Raw genomic sequence first — 14,894 nt, 5'->3', positions numbered from 1 at the left:
GCGTGCCTTAGTAAAAGGGCCCCTAAATTAGGTGGATATGTTTACGTCACTATTCCCTGTAAGCTGAATGGAGTCCTCCACTTCCAGTCCTGCCACGGGGGTGCTGTTTCACTATTGCATTTTCAATAGTGAAGGACAGGCAAGCTCTGTAGGATTCCAGGGAACCTGTCTGTCCCTAGCAATTGAAAACACAATATTGAAGCACTACCCCCTACTGGCAGCAATGTAGTTGGAGGACTCCCACTCAGCTTAGAGGGAACAATGGTTTACACCCTGCCCATGCTGTGTTCAGACCGTGCCCCTGTGTTCACTACCTGTAAAATATGCACTATAAGATATGGTCATATTTACAGAATATTAAGGAGATTTTTGGCATTTAGATGCGTATTTGTATGTCAGAATCAATGTTAATAACAGCACCAAACAAGCAACAATGAGCACTAATTGGCAATAATTATAAACTTATGTGCACAACTTGCTAAGTGTATTCTGCCACAAACTGCGCCTAAATTCTAATGCACATCGTTCAAAAGATGATGGGCGAGGAAACGGGCATTTTGTGGGCATTCTTAAATTTATACGCATAGTTACAGAATATGGCCCAGTACGTGTAAATCTACGCGCTGATTGATGCCATGTTTTCGTTGCTGTAAATGGCGGCATGTAGGTTTAGGCGCTGGGATATCAACTAACCGTATTCTATATGCTGCGCCTAAATCTAGGTGCTGCTTACAGAATATGTTTAGCGGAAATGTTTACCGCGCAGATTTTTTAGGTGCCTTATATAGAATCTGGTCCTATGCGCTGACTGCGAATATTCAGCGGGAGATAGCCAGCTATGCCGCGCTAAATATTTGCGGATAGCTGGTTAAGCACTATTTTAACCTGGCCAGTTAAATAGCACTGATTACAGAGCAGAATGTTTCTATGTAGGTTACGTTTCCTAGTTATTTCAGTACTTGCACAGCCTGCCAGACAGACCCTGACTAAACAGCTGCCTAGGTCCCCCTGTCTAGCCTGCTACAGACACCTCACTAAGAGACTCTTACTAGACAGCATTAAGCACAAATGCATGCATAATGCGGGGAAAATGGCCTAAAACAGGACACAGTAAAGCACTTTGCATTAGTTTTGTCATTTGCATGCGCTAACCATGTGGTATCTTTTTATTATTATTTATTTTTTTGGAGGAGAGAGAGGGGGAGAAGGGGGCATGCAAGCGCTATTCAGCTAGTGCACTGACTTTAGTGCACGGTAACTAAATAACAATGACAATGCGGGAGGCCCTTAACGCCGCTGAAATAGGAGACGGTAGGTGCTCTCACATTCATTTTGTCAGTGGCTAGACACTAATGCTAACATTAGCAAACAGATTATTACAGGGGAGCGCAGTCTTGTCTTTACAACTTGAAAGCAATCTGGACATCAGAGCCCTTAGCGTTTGCTGTTCACCGGCGCAGGGCTCATGAGATAAGTGAACATATTTACAATTATTATTGTTATACTCTAGCTTTGATTGAAGATTTAGGCTGGCTGAGTTGGTTACTGGCAGTGCATTTGTTTGATTAGTATTTTAAGGGGTGCACAATTGCACTTAGCACATAAAAAAGCACGTACCGATCCAGCTGCCAGTTGGCTGTACCACTGCAGTCTACCAAATAAACCCACCAGCCACATGGAGGGGCATTTTCAAAAGAAACGTCCAAATCGCGATTTGGACATCCTTGCAAAACAGCGAAACCCAGGGGCGGGGAAACCCGTATTTTTGAAACAAGATGGATGTCTATCTTTCAATTCGAAAATACCGTCAGAGACGTCCAAATCCTTAAATTTGAACATCTCTAGATTTGGTCATCCCAAGACATGGATGTTTCTGACTTTTGGCGATTTTCGAAACCAAAGACGTCCATGTCAAAAACGGCCAAATGCAAGCCATTTGGTTGTGAGAGGAGCCAGCATTTGTAGTGCACTGGTCCCCCTGACATTCCAGGACACCAACCAGGCACCCTAGGGGGCACTGCAGTGGACTTCACAAATTGCTCCCAGGTGCATAGCTCCCTTACCTTGGGTGCTGAGCCCTCCAACCCCCCCCCCCCAAAAAAAAACCTATTCCCCACACCACTACCATAGCCCTAAGGGGTGAAGGGGGGCACCTACATGTGGGTACAGTGGGTTTCGGGTGGGTTTTGAAGGGCTCACATTCACCACCAGAAGTGTAATAGGTAGGGGGGATGGGCCTGGGTCCGCCTGCCTGAAATGCAATGCAGTACCCACTAAAACTGCTCCAGGGACCTGCATGTGCTGTCATGGACCTGAGCATGACATCTGGGGCTGGCACAAAATATTTTAAAAGATGGTTTTTGAGGGTGGGAGGGGGTTAGTGACCATGGGGGGAGTAACAGGAGGTTATCCCCGATTCTCTCCGGTGGTCATCTGGTCATTTTGGGCACCTTTTTGTGCCTTAGTTGTAAGAAAAACAGGTCCGAGTGAAAACGTCCAAGTGTTCGTCAGGGACGTCCTTGTTTTTTTCGATTATGGGTCAAAGCGTCCAAGTGTTAGGCACTCCAAAGTCCCGCCTTCACTACGCCTCCGACGCGCCCCCTTGAACTTTGGCCGTCCTCACGACGGAGTGCAGTTGAAGACATCCTAAATCGGCTTTCGATTATACCGATTTGGACGTCCCTGGAAGAAGGACGTCTATCTTCTGATTTATGTCGAAAGATGGACATCCTTCTCTTTCGAAAATGAGCCCAATAGTCTCTTGAGTTTCCACAAGGACCTCTAACATTTCCTATTTGTTATTTTTCTGCTTATTCTAGCAGGCCCAACACTCTTTTACCAGGCAAGTATTGCACAATGAACACTTCAAGGCCTGCCTTGGGTATGATCATATGTGATGATTTTAAAGTAGTCAAACAGTTAGAAAAGGCAATGGCTGGGTGCATAGGGAGAGGAATGGCCAGTAGGAAAAAGGAGGTGATGATGCCCCCAGTATAAGACTCTGGTAAGACCTCATTTAGAATATTGTGTACAATTCTGGAGACTGCAAAAAGAGATCAATAAAGTGGAGACGGTCCAGACGGAGGCTACTAAAATGGTCAGTGGTCTTCATCATAAAGCGTACAGGGACAGGCTTAAAAATCTCAATATGCATAATTGAAGAAAGTGGGAGAGGGGAGATATGATAGAGACATTTAAATACCTATGCGGCAATTGAAAGGACGCTCTGGAATGAGGAGGCATAGGATGATTGTCTTTAGCTGTTTGGATCTATTAGTCTGTCCCTATGAACTATTGTGTAATCAGATGTACTATGCTGTCCTAATTTGATTGTCTCTGTTGTTTGTCCTTTAGATTGTAAGCTCTTTTGAGCAGGGACTGTCCTCTTCATGTTGACTGCACAGTGCTGCATAAGTCTGGTAGCGCTTTAGAAATGTTGAGTAGTAGTAGTAGATGAAGATGAAAGCGGACAGACTCAGAAGTAACCCGAGGAAATACTTCTTCAAGGAAAGGGGGTGAATTCGAGGAACAGCCTCTTGGTGAGGTGGTGGAGACGAAAACAGTATCTGAATTCAAGAGAGCTTGAGCAAATACATAAGATCTCCAAGGGAGTGATAGGCAGAGTAGATGGCATGGATGGGCAGACTGGATAGGCCATATGGTCTTTATCTGCCTATATTTTTCTCTGTTTCTATGCCTGCAAGTCATGTTTTCTGCTATCACCTCAGGTTTTACAACAAAGGAATTCTCTCTGCTTTTAAACTCTTGTTTTCTCTCTCTCATCTACTGTCTTTTCAACACCCCCTCCATAAAACATCCTATATAATAAAAAGCACCTCCAACATTCTGAAGCTGACTCCGTGGCACTGTGGCACTGTAGGGTTCGTAAGTCTGTAGTTCAGCGTTTCATTGGCTCTCACTGTCCCGCCCTCACGTCAAGGAAACGGAACGCTGCATAGTTGCCAAGCAAACAAATGTGACGTCACAGGAACGAAGAACCAATCAGAACGGAACTTGGAGGAAGGAAGTGGAGTGGATTGAATCTCTAACAAACAATCATATACAGGGAGGTACGAACATCAGTGGAGGCAAATGCACAGAACGGAAGGGAAGACAAACATTTAATCACTTTGACACTCACACACACACACACACACACACACACAGACATCACACACACACACACAGACATCACACACACACACTCAATCACTCTGTGTATCTCTCAGTGGAGGCAAGTGCACAGAACGGAAGGGAGAAAACATTTAATCACTTTGTCACACACACACATCACACACACACACACACACACTCAATCACTCTGTGTATCTCTCTCTTACACTGTCTGTAAAACACACTGTCACTCTCAGTCTCTCACATGGGCAACTGTACGTTGCATTCTCAGGAGTAAGGAGCTCTTCTGATGATTGTTAAACTGATTGAAGGGCCTGAACAAGGAAACTTTTACCACATTGTAACACAGTTTACACAAAAAATATTGTATATAAAGAAATCTTACACATGTAAACAGCAATTATATTCAGAATACAACCGTGGAAACATTAATGGCAGGAACTCATTTCATTGCTAGCACCCGTTTCATTGCGTTAAGAAACGGGCCTTTTTTACTAGTACAAGAATAAAAGGCTACTAATTTGAAAGCTAGTATCTGCTCCTGGATGATCTGGAACATTTAAGAGGGGAAAATGCCTTAAATAAAAACTCTCATTCAAAGAGAATTATTGTTTTCATATACTTACTATTGGAATATCTTGAATCACTGATTGATTTGCTGGTGTCATGAAATCAAGCTCAATCTGAGTACAGCTTGTATTCACCACACATTCAACCATATAGACTCGAACATCATGGGGCGAATTAACACAATCTGACAGACATAGCGCCCAGGGTCCTCAGGAACAAACTTCATAGGAAGATCAACTGAAATGAAATAAAAAAAAAAAGAAAATTAACACAAAACATAGTCATGAAACAAATGTGTATGATAAGCAAACAGAGAATCAAGAGGGGATATTATCAAGCTGCATTAAGGCCTCCCTCCCAATGCCCCCCAAATCATGGACCACAGCAAATCACCCCCCCTTAAAATCAAGCCCCCAACCAGAAGAATCCCCCCCCCCATACCCACTCTCAGGCGCCTATCTTTGTGTTCCTGGTAGTCTAGTGGGATCTGGGCAGGACCAATCCCCAGATGCTCCTTCTCTCAAAATGGATACTGGTGACCCCTAGCAGTAATTTCATGGCTGCCACCAGGAACACTTAAAGGTAGTGTAGACAGCAGATCACACGTAAAGTAGATGAAACAAAAATATCATTTTATTAAAGGAGTAAAAGATCTCACATAAAAATGACCCATATCCATAGTGGCTAAAGTTCCTTTGTGTAAGATGGAATGGTGGGTATCATGGGTCTTAAAAAATTATCGGTGAAAATGGATAAAGATTCCAAAACGGATCCAATCCCAGAAACTACTGGTCTACCAGGGAGACAAGTAAGAGATTTATGCATTTTAGGACATCTATACACAATTGGTACCACAGGATAGTCTACTTTCAGAAAATCATATTCCGTACGCATGCCAAATTCCAGAATATAATCATTGTTTTCCTAAGTTTAGCTGTAGAGTCTACAGAAAGATTTGATGATGAAATTAAGAGACATTTTAAAGACAGAACTGTTTGCTCATAAGCAGAACTGCCCCTCCTTTGTCAGCATGTTGGATCTTAATCAATAATTTTCTTGTAAATTTGAAAAGTTGAATTTCATCTGCTTCATGTGTGATCTACATTGAACCCAGGTTGCCAGACTCAAAGCCTGCTGCACTAACCATTAGGCTACGCCTCCCTATATTGGGAGGGGGCTCAAATATGTGTGGGGGGGAGAGGGTAATTGGGAGGGGGGATCTCTAGGATGTCCCCTTGAAGATGAGGCCCAGGAGCATCAGGCTGTAGCTTGGAGACCTGATGCTCCTGGCCAGTGGCTCACAAGCAGTGTTATACATTTACCATGGGAGACAGCAACCTGTGGTATTGAGGTACTACAGGCTGGCAACTCCCACGGTAAATCAAGGTGTGGTAAAAGCCCGCCTCTTGGCACACCTTGATGACTTTCCTCCTACATCTGATAGCAATACTGACTTTGAAGAACAAATTCCTCTCAGTAATTTACAACACATCATTAGGACAATAACTTTCCCTCAGAAGGATAAAGATCAAGGAGCTTATTCTAAAAATAGGGCTGCATGAGCTTGTTCTCCATTAAATCTTTCCTTACATTCTTGGTAAACACTGTGAAAATTATGCATTGCCAGCTCTGTTTTACAGTGATGCTGTTACATAACTGGCTCAGTCTGTTGAATAATACAACTCCCATGAGCGAGGAAGTTTGAAGATACCAGGATCCATTTCCTAAATAAGAAAATGAATATTCTGACAGTAGATTGACTTGCATACTTCTCTTGAATTGTTGATTACTTATTATTTCTTAAGCACCAAACTTCATTAGTGTGAATGCCAGTCTGAATTTAGAAACTTTGCACGTATTGAAATAACAAGTATGCAAATGTCTGCTTTGCACTGAGAAGAGCAAATAGAAGCTGGATCTCCAGGCCCAATATAACTCGAGGCTCTGAGCAACAGACTATTACATCAGCATATTCAGCTTCAAAATTGAATATATTTGAGCAGTATTTCCATACCAGGGAAAGGACAGGTGAAGATGAAAATCTGACATTTCTGAAACTTGTAGATCAGCACAAACCTTCTTATATTAAAGGGTCCTTTTACTAAGGTGCGTTAAGCACTTACCCCCTGATATTCAGTGGATTGCTGAGCCAATCGGCCTCTCGGCTCCAGCTGGTCCCAGCTCTGACCCTACCACAAACTGCCTTGATGCTCACTGGGCAAGACAGAGTTACATTAGTTACGGTTTGGGTTATCTACTATAATAAAACTCACCCTCAACGTTCTGAAGACAACGTTCTGAAGTCACTCAGTCACTCCCTGAAGGGTTCATGGATTCATGGTGGTGAAGCCACAACACTGACCATGTCTCTCTGCCCCGCCCTCGCATGACGGACCAATCAGAAAAAAACACCCTCAACATTCTGAAACACAATGGACCATCACAACACCGTTCCCAAGCAACACCAGGCAACGTAAGACGGACCAATCAGAGGAAACTACGTGACAATAAGGGAGGAGCATTCCCCAGCAGAATGGCTCATTATCTGTGCAGCACGGAGAGCACAGAACCACCGCTGGAACGAGAGAAGAATATTCTGCTGTGGGTATGTGCAAAAATAGACCGGGGGGGGGGGGGGGAGACATTTTTAAATGCCTAATGCCAATACTGAAGAGTGCCAGAGGGCCCATAGCAAAGACTATATTTGGGATCGCTTGACATGGAGTCAGAGGAGCCGGAAAACAACGTGCCCGTCACCATCTGGGACGTGGGCGAACAGGACAAGCTGCGGCCCAAGCTGGAAGGCTTACCTGCGACCCAGCCAGCAGCAAACAGGGACCAAGGAAGGGGGAGGACGTAGGGAAACACGCTCCTCTTCCCTGCCTAGGAATCGCTGGAGACTGGCTGCCAAACTAACGAAACAACCCGCACACCGAAGCACCACCTCCATCATTCAAAAGGCATCCACTCTTTTCTTCAACAGAAATGCAAACTAATACTACAAAACAAAGAATACCCGTTTTTCTCATGCAGCTACAGGTAACTCCCCACCCCCTTCCTCTTCCCTCTTTGCCAAAGCGGCTGTGCCCAACCATCCCCAGCCTCAGGCAGCCGTTTCTCCCACCTCGGGATTCCCCGAGCACCCGGAAAAAGACGGCGCAGCTTCCCGCAGCGCATGTTCCAGCATTCCCCTGCAGCCGGCCTGAAATGGACCCCGAAACATACCAGATCACCACCCGATTACTACTATACTATTTAGCATTTCTATAGCGCTACAAGGCATACGCCAGCGCTGCACAAACATAGAAGAAAGACAGTCCCTGCTCAAAGAGCTTACAATCTTAATAGGCCCGAAACCGTGCTCCTCTCCCTTCTGCCAACTTAAAACAACCATCCCCGTCCTCAGGCAAGCCGTCTCCCACCTCCAGGATGCCCCCAGAACCCCAGCTCAACAGAACAAAAGACGGTGCTGCTTCCCACAGCACATTTCTCTTCCAGTGTTCCCCCCTACAGCAGCCCTGAAACGGCCAAAAAATACCGACAGACCAAGGAACGTGCTCCTCTACCTTCCGCCCATCCTCAAACAACACTGCTGCCTCAGCACAACACACAAAAAAAAAAAACCGGAACAAACAATCCACCACCTCAGCAAAGGCTGACCCCCCTACAACCATATTTACATTTCACCAACAGAAAGACCCCCCTCCACAAACCTCCTTGACAGACAAAACCACACCACAAATACAACAGACACACACCCTCAAAGCCACACACCAATCCATCCCACTTTGCCAGCATAGCACAGCACATCCCCCAACCCCCCCCAAGCAAAAAAAAACAAAAAACAAAAAAAAAGACACACATCAACAACCTGCACACACACCCCACCCTCACACACTCACACACACACACAAAATAACTCTGTGACACATTACACACACACACACCACACACACACACACACAAACCACATGCTAGCGCCCGTTTTCATTGGTTTCGGAAACGGGCCCTTTTTTACTAGTTATGTATATTCTTTGATACTTTTATTATGTCATATTATTTTCTATTACATTATATTATTATGCAAATTCTGTTTTAGTCTTTCATTTGTTATTTATTTGTTTCATTTGTATCCCACATTTTCCCACCTATTTGCAGGCTCAATGTGGCTTACATGGTACCACAACAGCGTCGCCAGTTGCGGTATGAACACATACAGGTGTTATTGTGGTAAAAGAAGGTTCGTATTTGGTAGATACATTGGGGAAGTTGGGGAGGGGGGATGAGGGTAAGGTATGTCCATTACAGTCTTTGGGTTTGCAGTGTCGCAGAAACTTAGGTTTTTATGTTGGGGCGGTGGGCATCAGTTGATTTGTATTTGAGTCCTTACTACTACTACTACTATTATCATTTCTATAGCGCTACAAGGCGTACGCAGCGCTGTACACCATAGTACTTGGGTAGTGGATATTTAGGTAAGTTCGTGCTGATCTTGTGTGTTTCTGGTGGTAGGTCTATGAGGTCTGTCCTGTATCTCAGGGCTTCGCCGTATATAATTTTCTGAACCATGGTGCAGACCTTAAAAGCAATGCGTTCTTTGATTGGGAGCCAGTGCAGTTTTTCTCTGAGGGGTTTGGCGCTATCATAATGTGTTGTTCCAAATATAAGCCTGGCTACTGTGTTCTGGAGTTTCTTTATAATTTGTTCTTTGCATTCTGCATAAATTCCATTGCAGTAATCTGCGTGGCTTAGTACCATTGATTGTATCAGGTTGTGAAATATAGCCTTCAGGAAGAATGGTTTCACGTGTTTGAGTTTCCACATTGAGTGAAACATTTTCTTTACGGTAGATTTTGCTTGGTTCTCTAGAGTGAGGTTTCAGTCGATTGTTACGCCAAGAATTTTTAGGTTGTCTGAGATGGGAAGGGTGTGGCCTGGGATGCTTAAGTTTTTCGGTTTTTATATGTTGTGTTGGGAGGAGATGATGAGACAGTGTGTTTTTTCTGTGTTGAGTTTAATGGAATGCATTTGCCCATGAGTCCATGATGTTCAAGCTGAGCTTGATTTCGTGATTTCCGACAGATCTTGTTTGTATGGGATATATATTGTGACGTCGTCTGCATAAATGAATGGGTTGAGGCCTTGAGTGGATAGGGCCTTGGCTAGTGGGGTCATCATGAGGTTAAAAAGGATCGGTGGTAATGGTGATCCTTGTGGTACTCCACAGTTTGGTTTCCAAGGTGATGATAAGTTAGTGTTAGATTTCACTTGATATGTTCTGGTGGTTATTTCGCCAATTCCGAAGTAGTCTAGGAATCTTAGTAATATCTTGTGGTTGATGTTGAGAATTTAGGGGTCCCGAGCCCCCCAAGAAGGCTAGAGTGACCTTAATCTGACTCCATCTCTAGTACTGGGGTAATCAAGGAGTTATTGCCTCTAAGGGAGACGTTAGGTCTAAGGAAAAGATACCAGCCTTATGACAAACTGGATTTAGATTACAAGTTATACAATGCATTTATACTTACAGCCTTTGATCATTAAGTGAAGCCCACAAATCATCATTTGGAATGAGGAGTTTATTTGCTAAGGTATAAGTCAAATCAGTGATTGACAACAGGCATGTACAATCAATTCATTATAGGAATATAATAAGCTGCAAACAGGTGTTAATTATTTGCTAATCTTTTATAATTTCTTTACCAATTAGAGGTTTTACAAGGGAAAGCAATTAGGTAATTTGTTAATTCTGCTGGACACATTGGTTTCCCTTGGAGAGAGAGTGCCAACCCTTTTCTCTCTAACTCAAACCAGGAAATACCCTGATTTTTATAGGTGCCCTCAGGATATGGATAATATGACAGTAGATATACCTGATTGGATCTATGCTAATGTCATGGTTGTCACTGATGGCTCATGCTAATGAGTAGCTTCTATCTTGCTAACATGGTTTTGTCTTTAGCTCGCTTGATCACAAATCTTAAGCAAGACCCTGCTCACAGGAAAGTCTCCCTCCTCTCTTGGACAGCTAGTTCCCTATTTTCTCTGCACCTGGCATGACTCACTCATTGCTCACTTGTTTTTCTAACTTACATTAGAGAAAATTCCACTTTGTAACAGATACGGGCTTCCATTTTGTGTTGAAATCCTCCATTTTGTTTCCATATCTATTTACCTAACTTTTAGGCCTAAATCCGGGCTACAAACTAGGCCATACTTTTCCAGTAAGCTCCCAGTTATGTCAGCCATCAGATTTCTGACTCAGCCAAGGTCTGTAATGGCCTGAGCTCTATGACTGGGCCCGCCACCATTCCGGTGGGGGAGTCTCTAGCATTCGCATAGCGATTGGTCCGTCTCAAAGGGAGATAGTCCAATGTGTTATCTCCAGTGGTGTTGGGAAGGAGATTTTCATACAGGACATAGTGTCCTGCTGTTGTCTTCTTTGTTATTGCGGTTTCAATTAAGCGTTCTACTAAGCCTCTAGCACAAGGGATTATGCAGCATCCTACTAGTACAAAAATGCTACCACTATGATTATGGTAGTGGCTGCAGAAATGATAAATGTCTTCCATTTACCAAATGCTTTATCCATCCAACCAGTCCAAGATGTGTCGACACCAGAGTTCTCTGCTAATTCTTGTGACAGTGAGGTTAAGCCTTGTAAAGCTCTGGTGATCGATTCCATCTGGAGCAGTATTGTTGGGGATAAAAGTGCAACACTGTGTACCTATCTTACGGCACACCCCGCCATCCGCTGCCAAAATCTGGTCAAGCACTAATCTATTTTCTAACGTCATTCTGCTGGTGGCATCTAATTGTGTTGCAATTCCTTGGACCGCGTCTCTGGTGTAACTGACAAATCTCTGCTGGTTGTAGTATATATAGTTAATCCAGTCTAAATTTTTATTTATAGTAGCCCACCAAAAGAAAACTGATTCGAACCCTGCGGCTATCTGGTTTCTGGCTTTGAACTCATCAGGAACCCCTCTTGGAACTCCAATTGCATCTATATAGACCCGATCATCAAAGGATCCAGGCATAGCATCTCTCTTTACTCGTGAGGAAGAGCTGCTATGAGGAGGGAGCAAGGATGCTATAATGATTGGAATTACCAATTTGACTAAGGCACATCTGCCTGTCCAACTTCTGTGAAGTGTATGGTGGATAGTATGGGTTCCACAGTACCACCATATGTCTGCTCTAGCCTGTGAAAACTCTGTGAGGTTCAGATTTCGCAGAGTCCCTTTTTCTAGGGTTGTGTTACAATTGGTCAAATTCCCTAGAAACCGTGTATTTTTCACCCCATATCGTTCCAGACATGTATGATATCTGGTGGCGGGATCTGGAATCCTGAATGCAGGTGGAACCCTCATCCGAGGGGGTAAGTAGGGGTGGTGTTCGTCAAGATGTTGACAAGACTGATTCACTTCAGTTGTTACCTGAAGTAACTCTAGCATACACCAAAACCATCAGGGTCATTGTGGAGATCTAAAGGAAAGGGGACTACTGTGGTTCTGCTCTTGCATGGGAACAAAATAACAATTAGAGACATTCAAACTCTTTGTAGTATAATGCGCCCATTCGAGCCACAAGTTTGTCTCTCCAAATCCTGTTTCTAGTGCCATTAAATCTTTGGAATTATTAATTGGCACGATCTGGTAAGGAATCTTTACTTCTGGGATCTTTGTTGGCATCAAAGGATTCTTTTCTGGTTGTGCTGGGGGTGGAACAATCTTAAATTTGCCAATGGGGTCTCTACCTGTGGCATCAATTCCTAAGGAATAAGTTCTGTATGTAACAGCCGTTATTCCTCTGAAAGTGATAGCCACTTGATTACATTTGGTCATTGAACAAAGGCCAGTCACTCGCAATTTCATAATGGAAATGCTCTTTTTGAGATCTGGAATTTCGCTACCTGAGTAGGGAACCCATGAACCTGTGTACCACCATACTTGCGCCCAACTTCCGCAATTGGAGAAGGGACACAGGTATATTTCAAAAGCTGACAAATATTGCTGCACAGGATGTTCACCACACATAGTGTAGGCACACACATCAAGGGTTATTGTGGTCGTGTCTTTTGTGGTGGGTAATGTTATTTCGTAAGTGGTCGTAAATTTTTGCAGAAAATTTTCTAAGTCCTGTGCTCCATGTACAATGGGCATAGTGAGCACACATAAGAAAAGGGCCAGGCACTTCATGTTGGTAGTTTTCATGATTAGATGTTAGATCTGGACTGTACAAAAGGCAATTGGCGGCTAAGAATAAAAGTGAGTAACAGAATCACCCCTAGGGTTTTAGCAAGAGCTGCAATGACAATAATCAATATCCCAAAATATACCAAGACTTGATATATCATTTAGGTATGACTTGGGTAAGGGGGGGTAAACTCTGATAGCCCCTTTCTCAGTGGGATCGGGTACTTCGAAAAGACTATATTGATGTATAGACCTATTTTCAGTCACCATTATATCCAATGCTTGCAGTTGAGCAGTAAACTCAAATTAGACACAGGAAACGCCGTTATTTCGTGATTTCCTTAGGACCGAATAACAGAGATTAACCCTTGTAGTTCTTATTTTCTCTAAAGTTCATCTTTACAAATGCTTTGGACTCAGTATATGATACAGGAATTCATTACGTGTTTTGGAGTTTTAATAACTAGATGGGTTTTTTCTGTGGTCCTGTGTTATCCTTCCTACTTTTGTTTAGAATTCAATTTACAATGTAGGCTTACAAGCTGTTCCATTTATTATACTGGGTCTATATGAACATATCCTACTGGTCAATTTGTGCATTTATTGCATTAATAAAATTATTATTATATCCTTGAATTTTGAATTTTACTAAAATGTTTAAGAAATGCTCCAACTTGTCTCCTGCTTTATAAAGCGGCTCCTCCTCTGTATTTAAAATATACTCCAAATTATAATTAGATTTCTGGGAATATATAAGCTTATTTTTAGCTATCCCTCTGAATGTGAATCTTGATATGCTGTCATGATTTAGGGCCCAAATTGTGAAAGCATAGAAAGGATCAGTTTCAATTTAATATAATTTTCATTTTCCAAATTGGCCTGTGAACTATTACAGAGGACTATAGGATATTGTCCTTCTCATTTAACCTATTTAAACCATGTAAAGGTCACGTGAGGAGGCCTCATAGACACATATAGTTTTTACATTTCTGATATTGGCTTTTCTCTATCTCTCTAAATATCATATTAAAGACTGCTGTATTTTTCTGGAGCAGACTCTGACCACAATGTTCCTCAGACTCTGCTGACTTCCTGTGCCAGTAACATCTAATCTACAGAGAAAAAATTGTTTTCTACTTGTAATTTGTGATTTTATCCACCTACTGGTGCCCCAAGGAACTAACAATGCATTCCTTTGACTTTTCTTTCTAATGGTCCTGTGCTGAGATTTGACTATAGGTTGAATGAAGACTGCTAATCCAATTCCTGATCTACCGCCTCTATTCAGTTTGGTACTTCTGCTACAATTGACCTCTGGCAAGAAAAAGAAGTGCCAACTTCTCCAATGAGAATTTTCTTTTGTCCAAATGATGTCATTAATTTGACCTCTTGGTTATGCTCTTAAATATTCTATTATATTAAATATTTTTGCAGGCTCCCCTTTTCCAGAACCTACATGGCACTTTACGTATGAGCTCTCTATTACAACAGACAGCGACCGTGATTCCAGAAGATACTTCCATCACCTGGACTAATTATGAGTTTAAATTTCTGCACATTAGTCTTCTACTTTGACTATGACTATTTCCTAAGCTACCCTTTTTCCTGAATCATCTAACTCGTAAGTCCTGCTGGCCTCCTGCAGCTGAGGGCCCAACCCTTGGTGAATGTTAGTCATCGCAGGTGAAGATTCCATACCTATTGGCGATAGATTGCAACGCATTGCCCATGCCTTTTTGACTAATTTTTGTGCACCATATTCCTGACCCTCCATACCCTCAATACCTTGAACAATCAACATCATCTCTTAATTTTCAATTTATATTGTGTTTTTGGTACCCTTTTCTTTGTTCCATATACTTAACTATTGTTATTTGATCATCTCTTCGTAGTAATTACCAATCTGTCTTGCATATTATGCAAGCCAGAAGTGGGGATACATTTTGCAAATCCCAATTCCTAGTATTAAGACTGTCACTTCTACTGATTCCTTGC

At 42.7% G+C, this 14,894-nt stretch overlaps 1 protein-coding gene across 1 annotated transcript in view; it reads right to left on the bottom strand.

The window, feature by feature from the left end:
- The window catches only part of CFAP47 (cilia and flagella associated protein 47), a 1,083,264-nt gene that overhangs the window by 473,192 nt on the left and 595,178 nt on the right, over positions 1–14,894 (bottom strand). The window contains 2 exon segments of the mRNA XM_030202357.1: positions 4,761–4,879; positions 4,882–4,941. Of these exon segments, the coding sequence (XP_030058217.1) occupies positions 4,761–4,879; positions 4,882–4,941 (179 nt within the window).

The sequence above is a fragment of the Microcaecilia unicolor genome, chromosome 4 (assembly GCF_901765095.1).
Source record: "Microcaecilia unicolor chromosome 4, aMicUni1.1, whole genome shotgun sequence".
Lineage (NCBI taxonomy): Eukaryota > Metazoa > Chordata > Amphibia > Gymnophiona > Siphonopidae > Microcaecilia > Microcaecilia unicolor.
The sequence above is the reverse complement of the archived record's forward strand: the minus strand, read 5'-3'. Positions and strand labels throughout refer to the sequence as shown.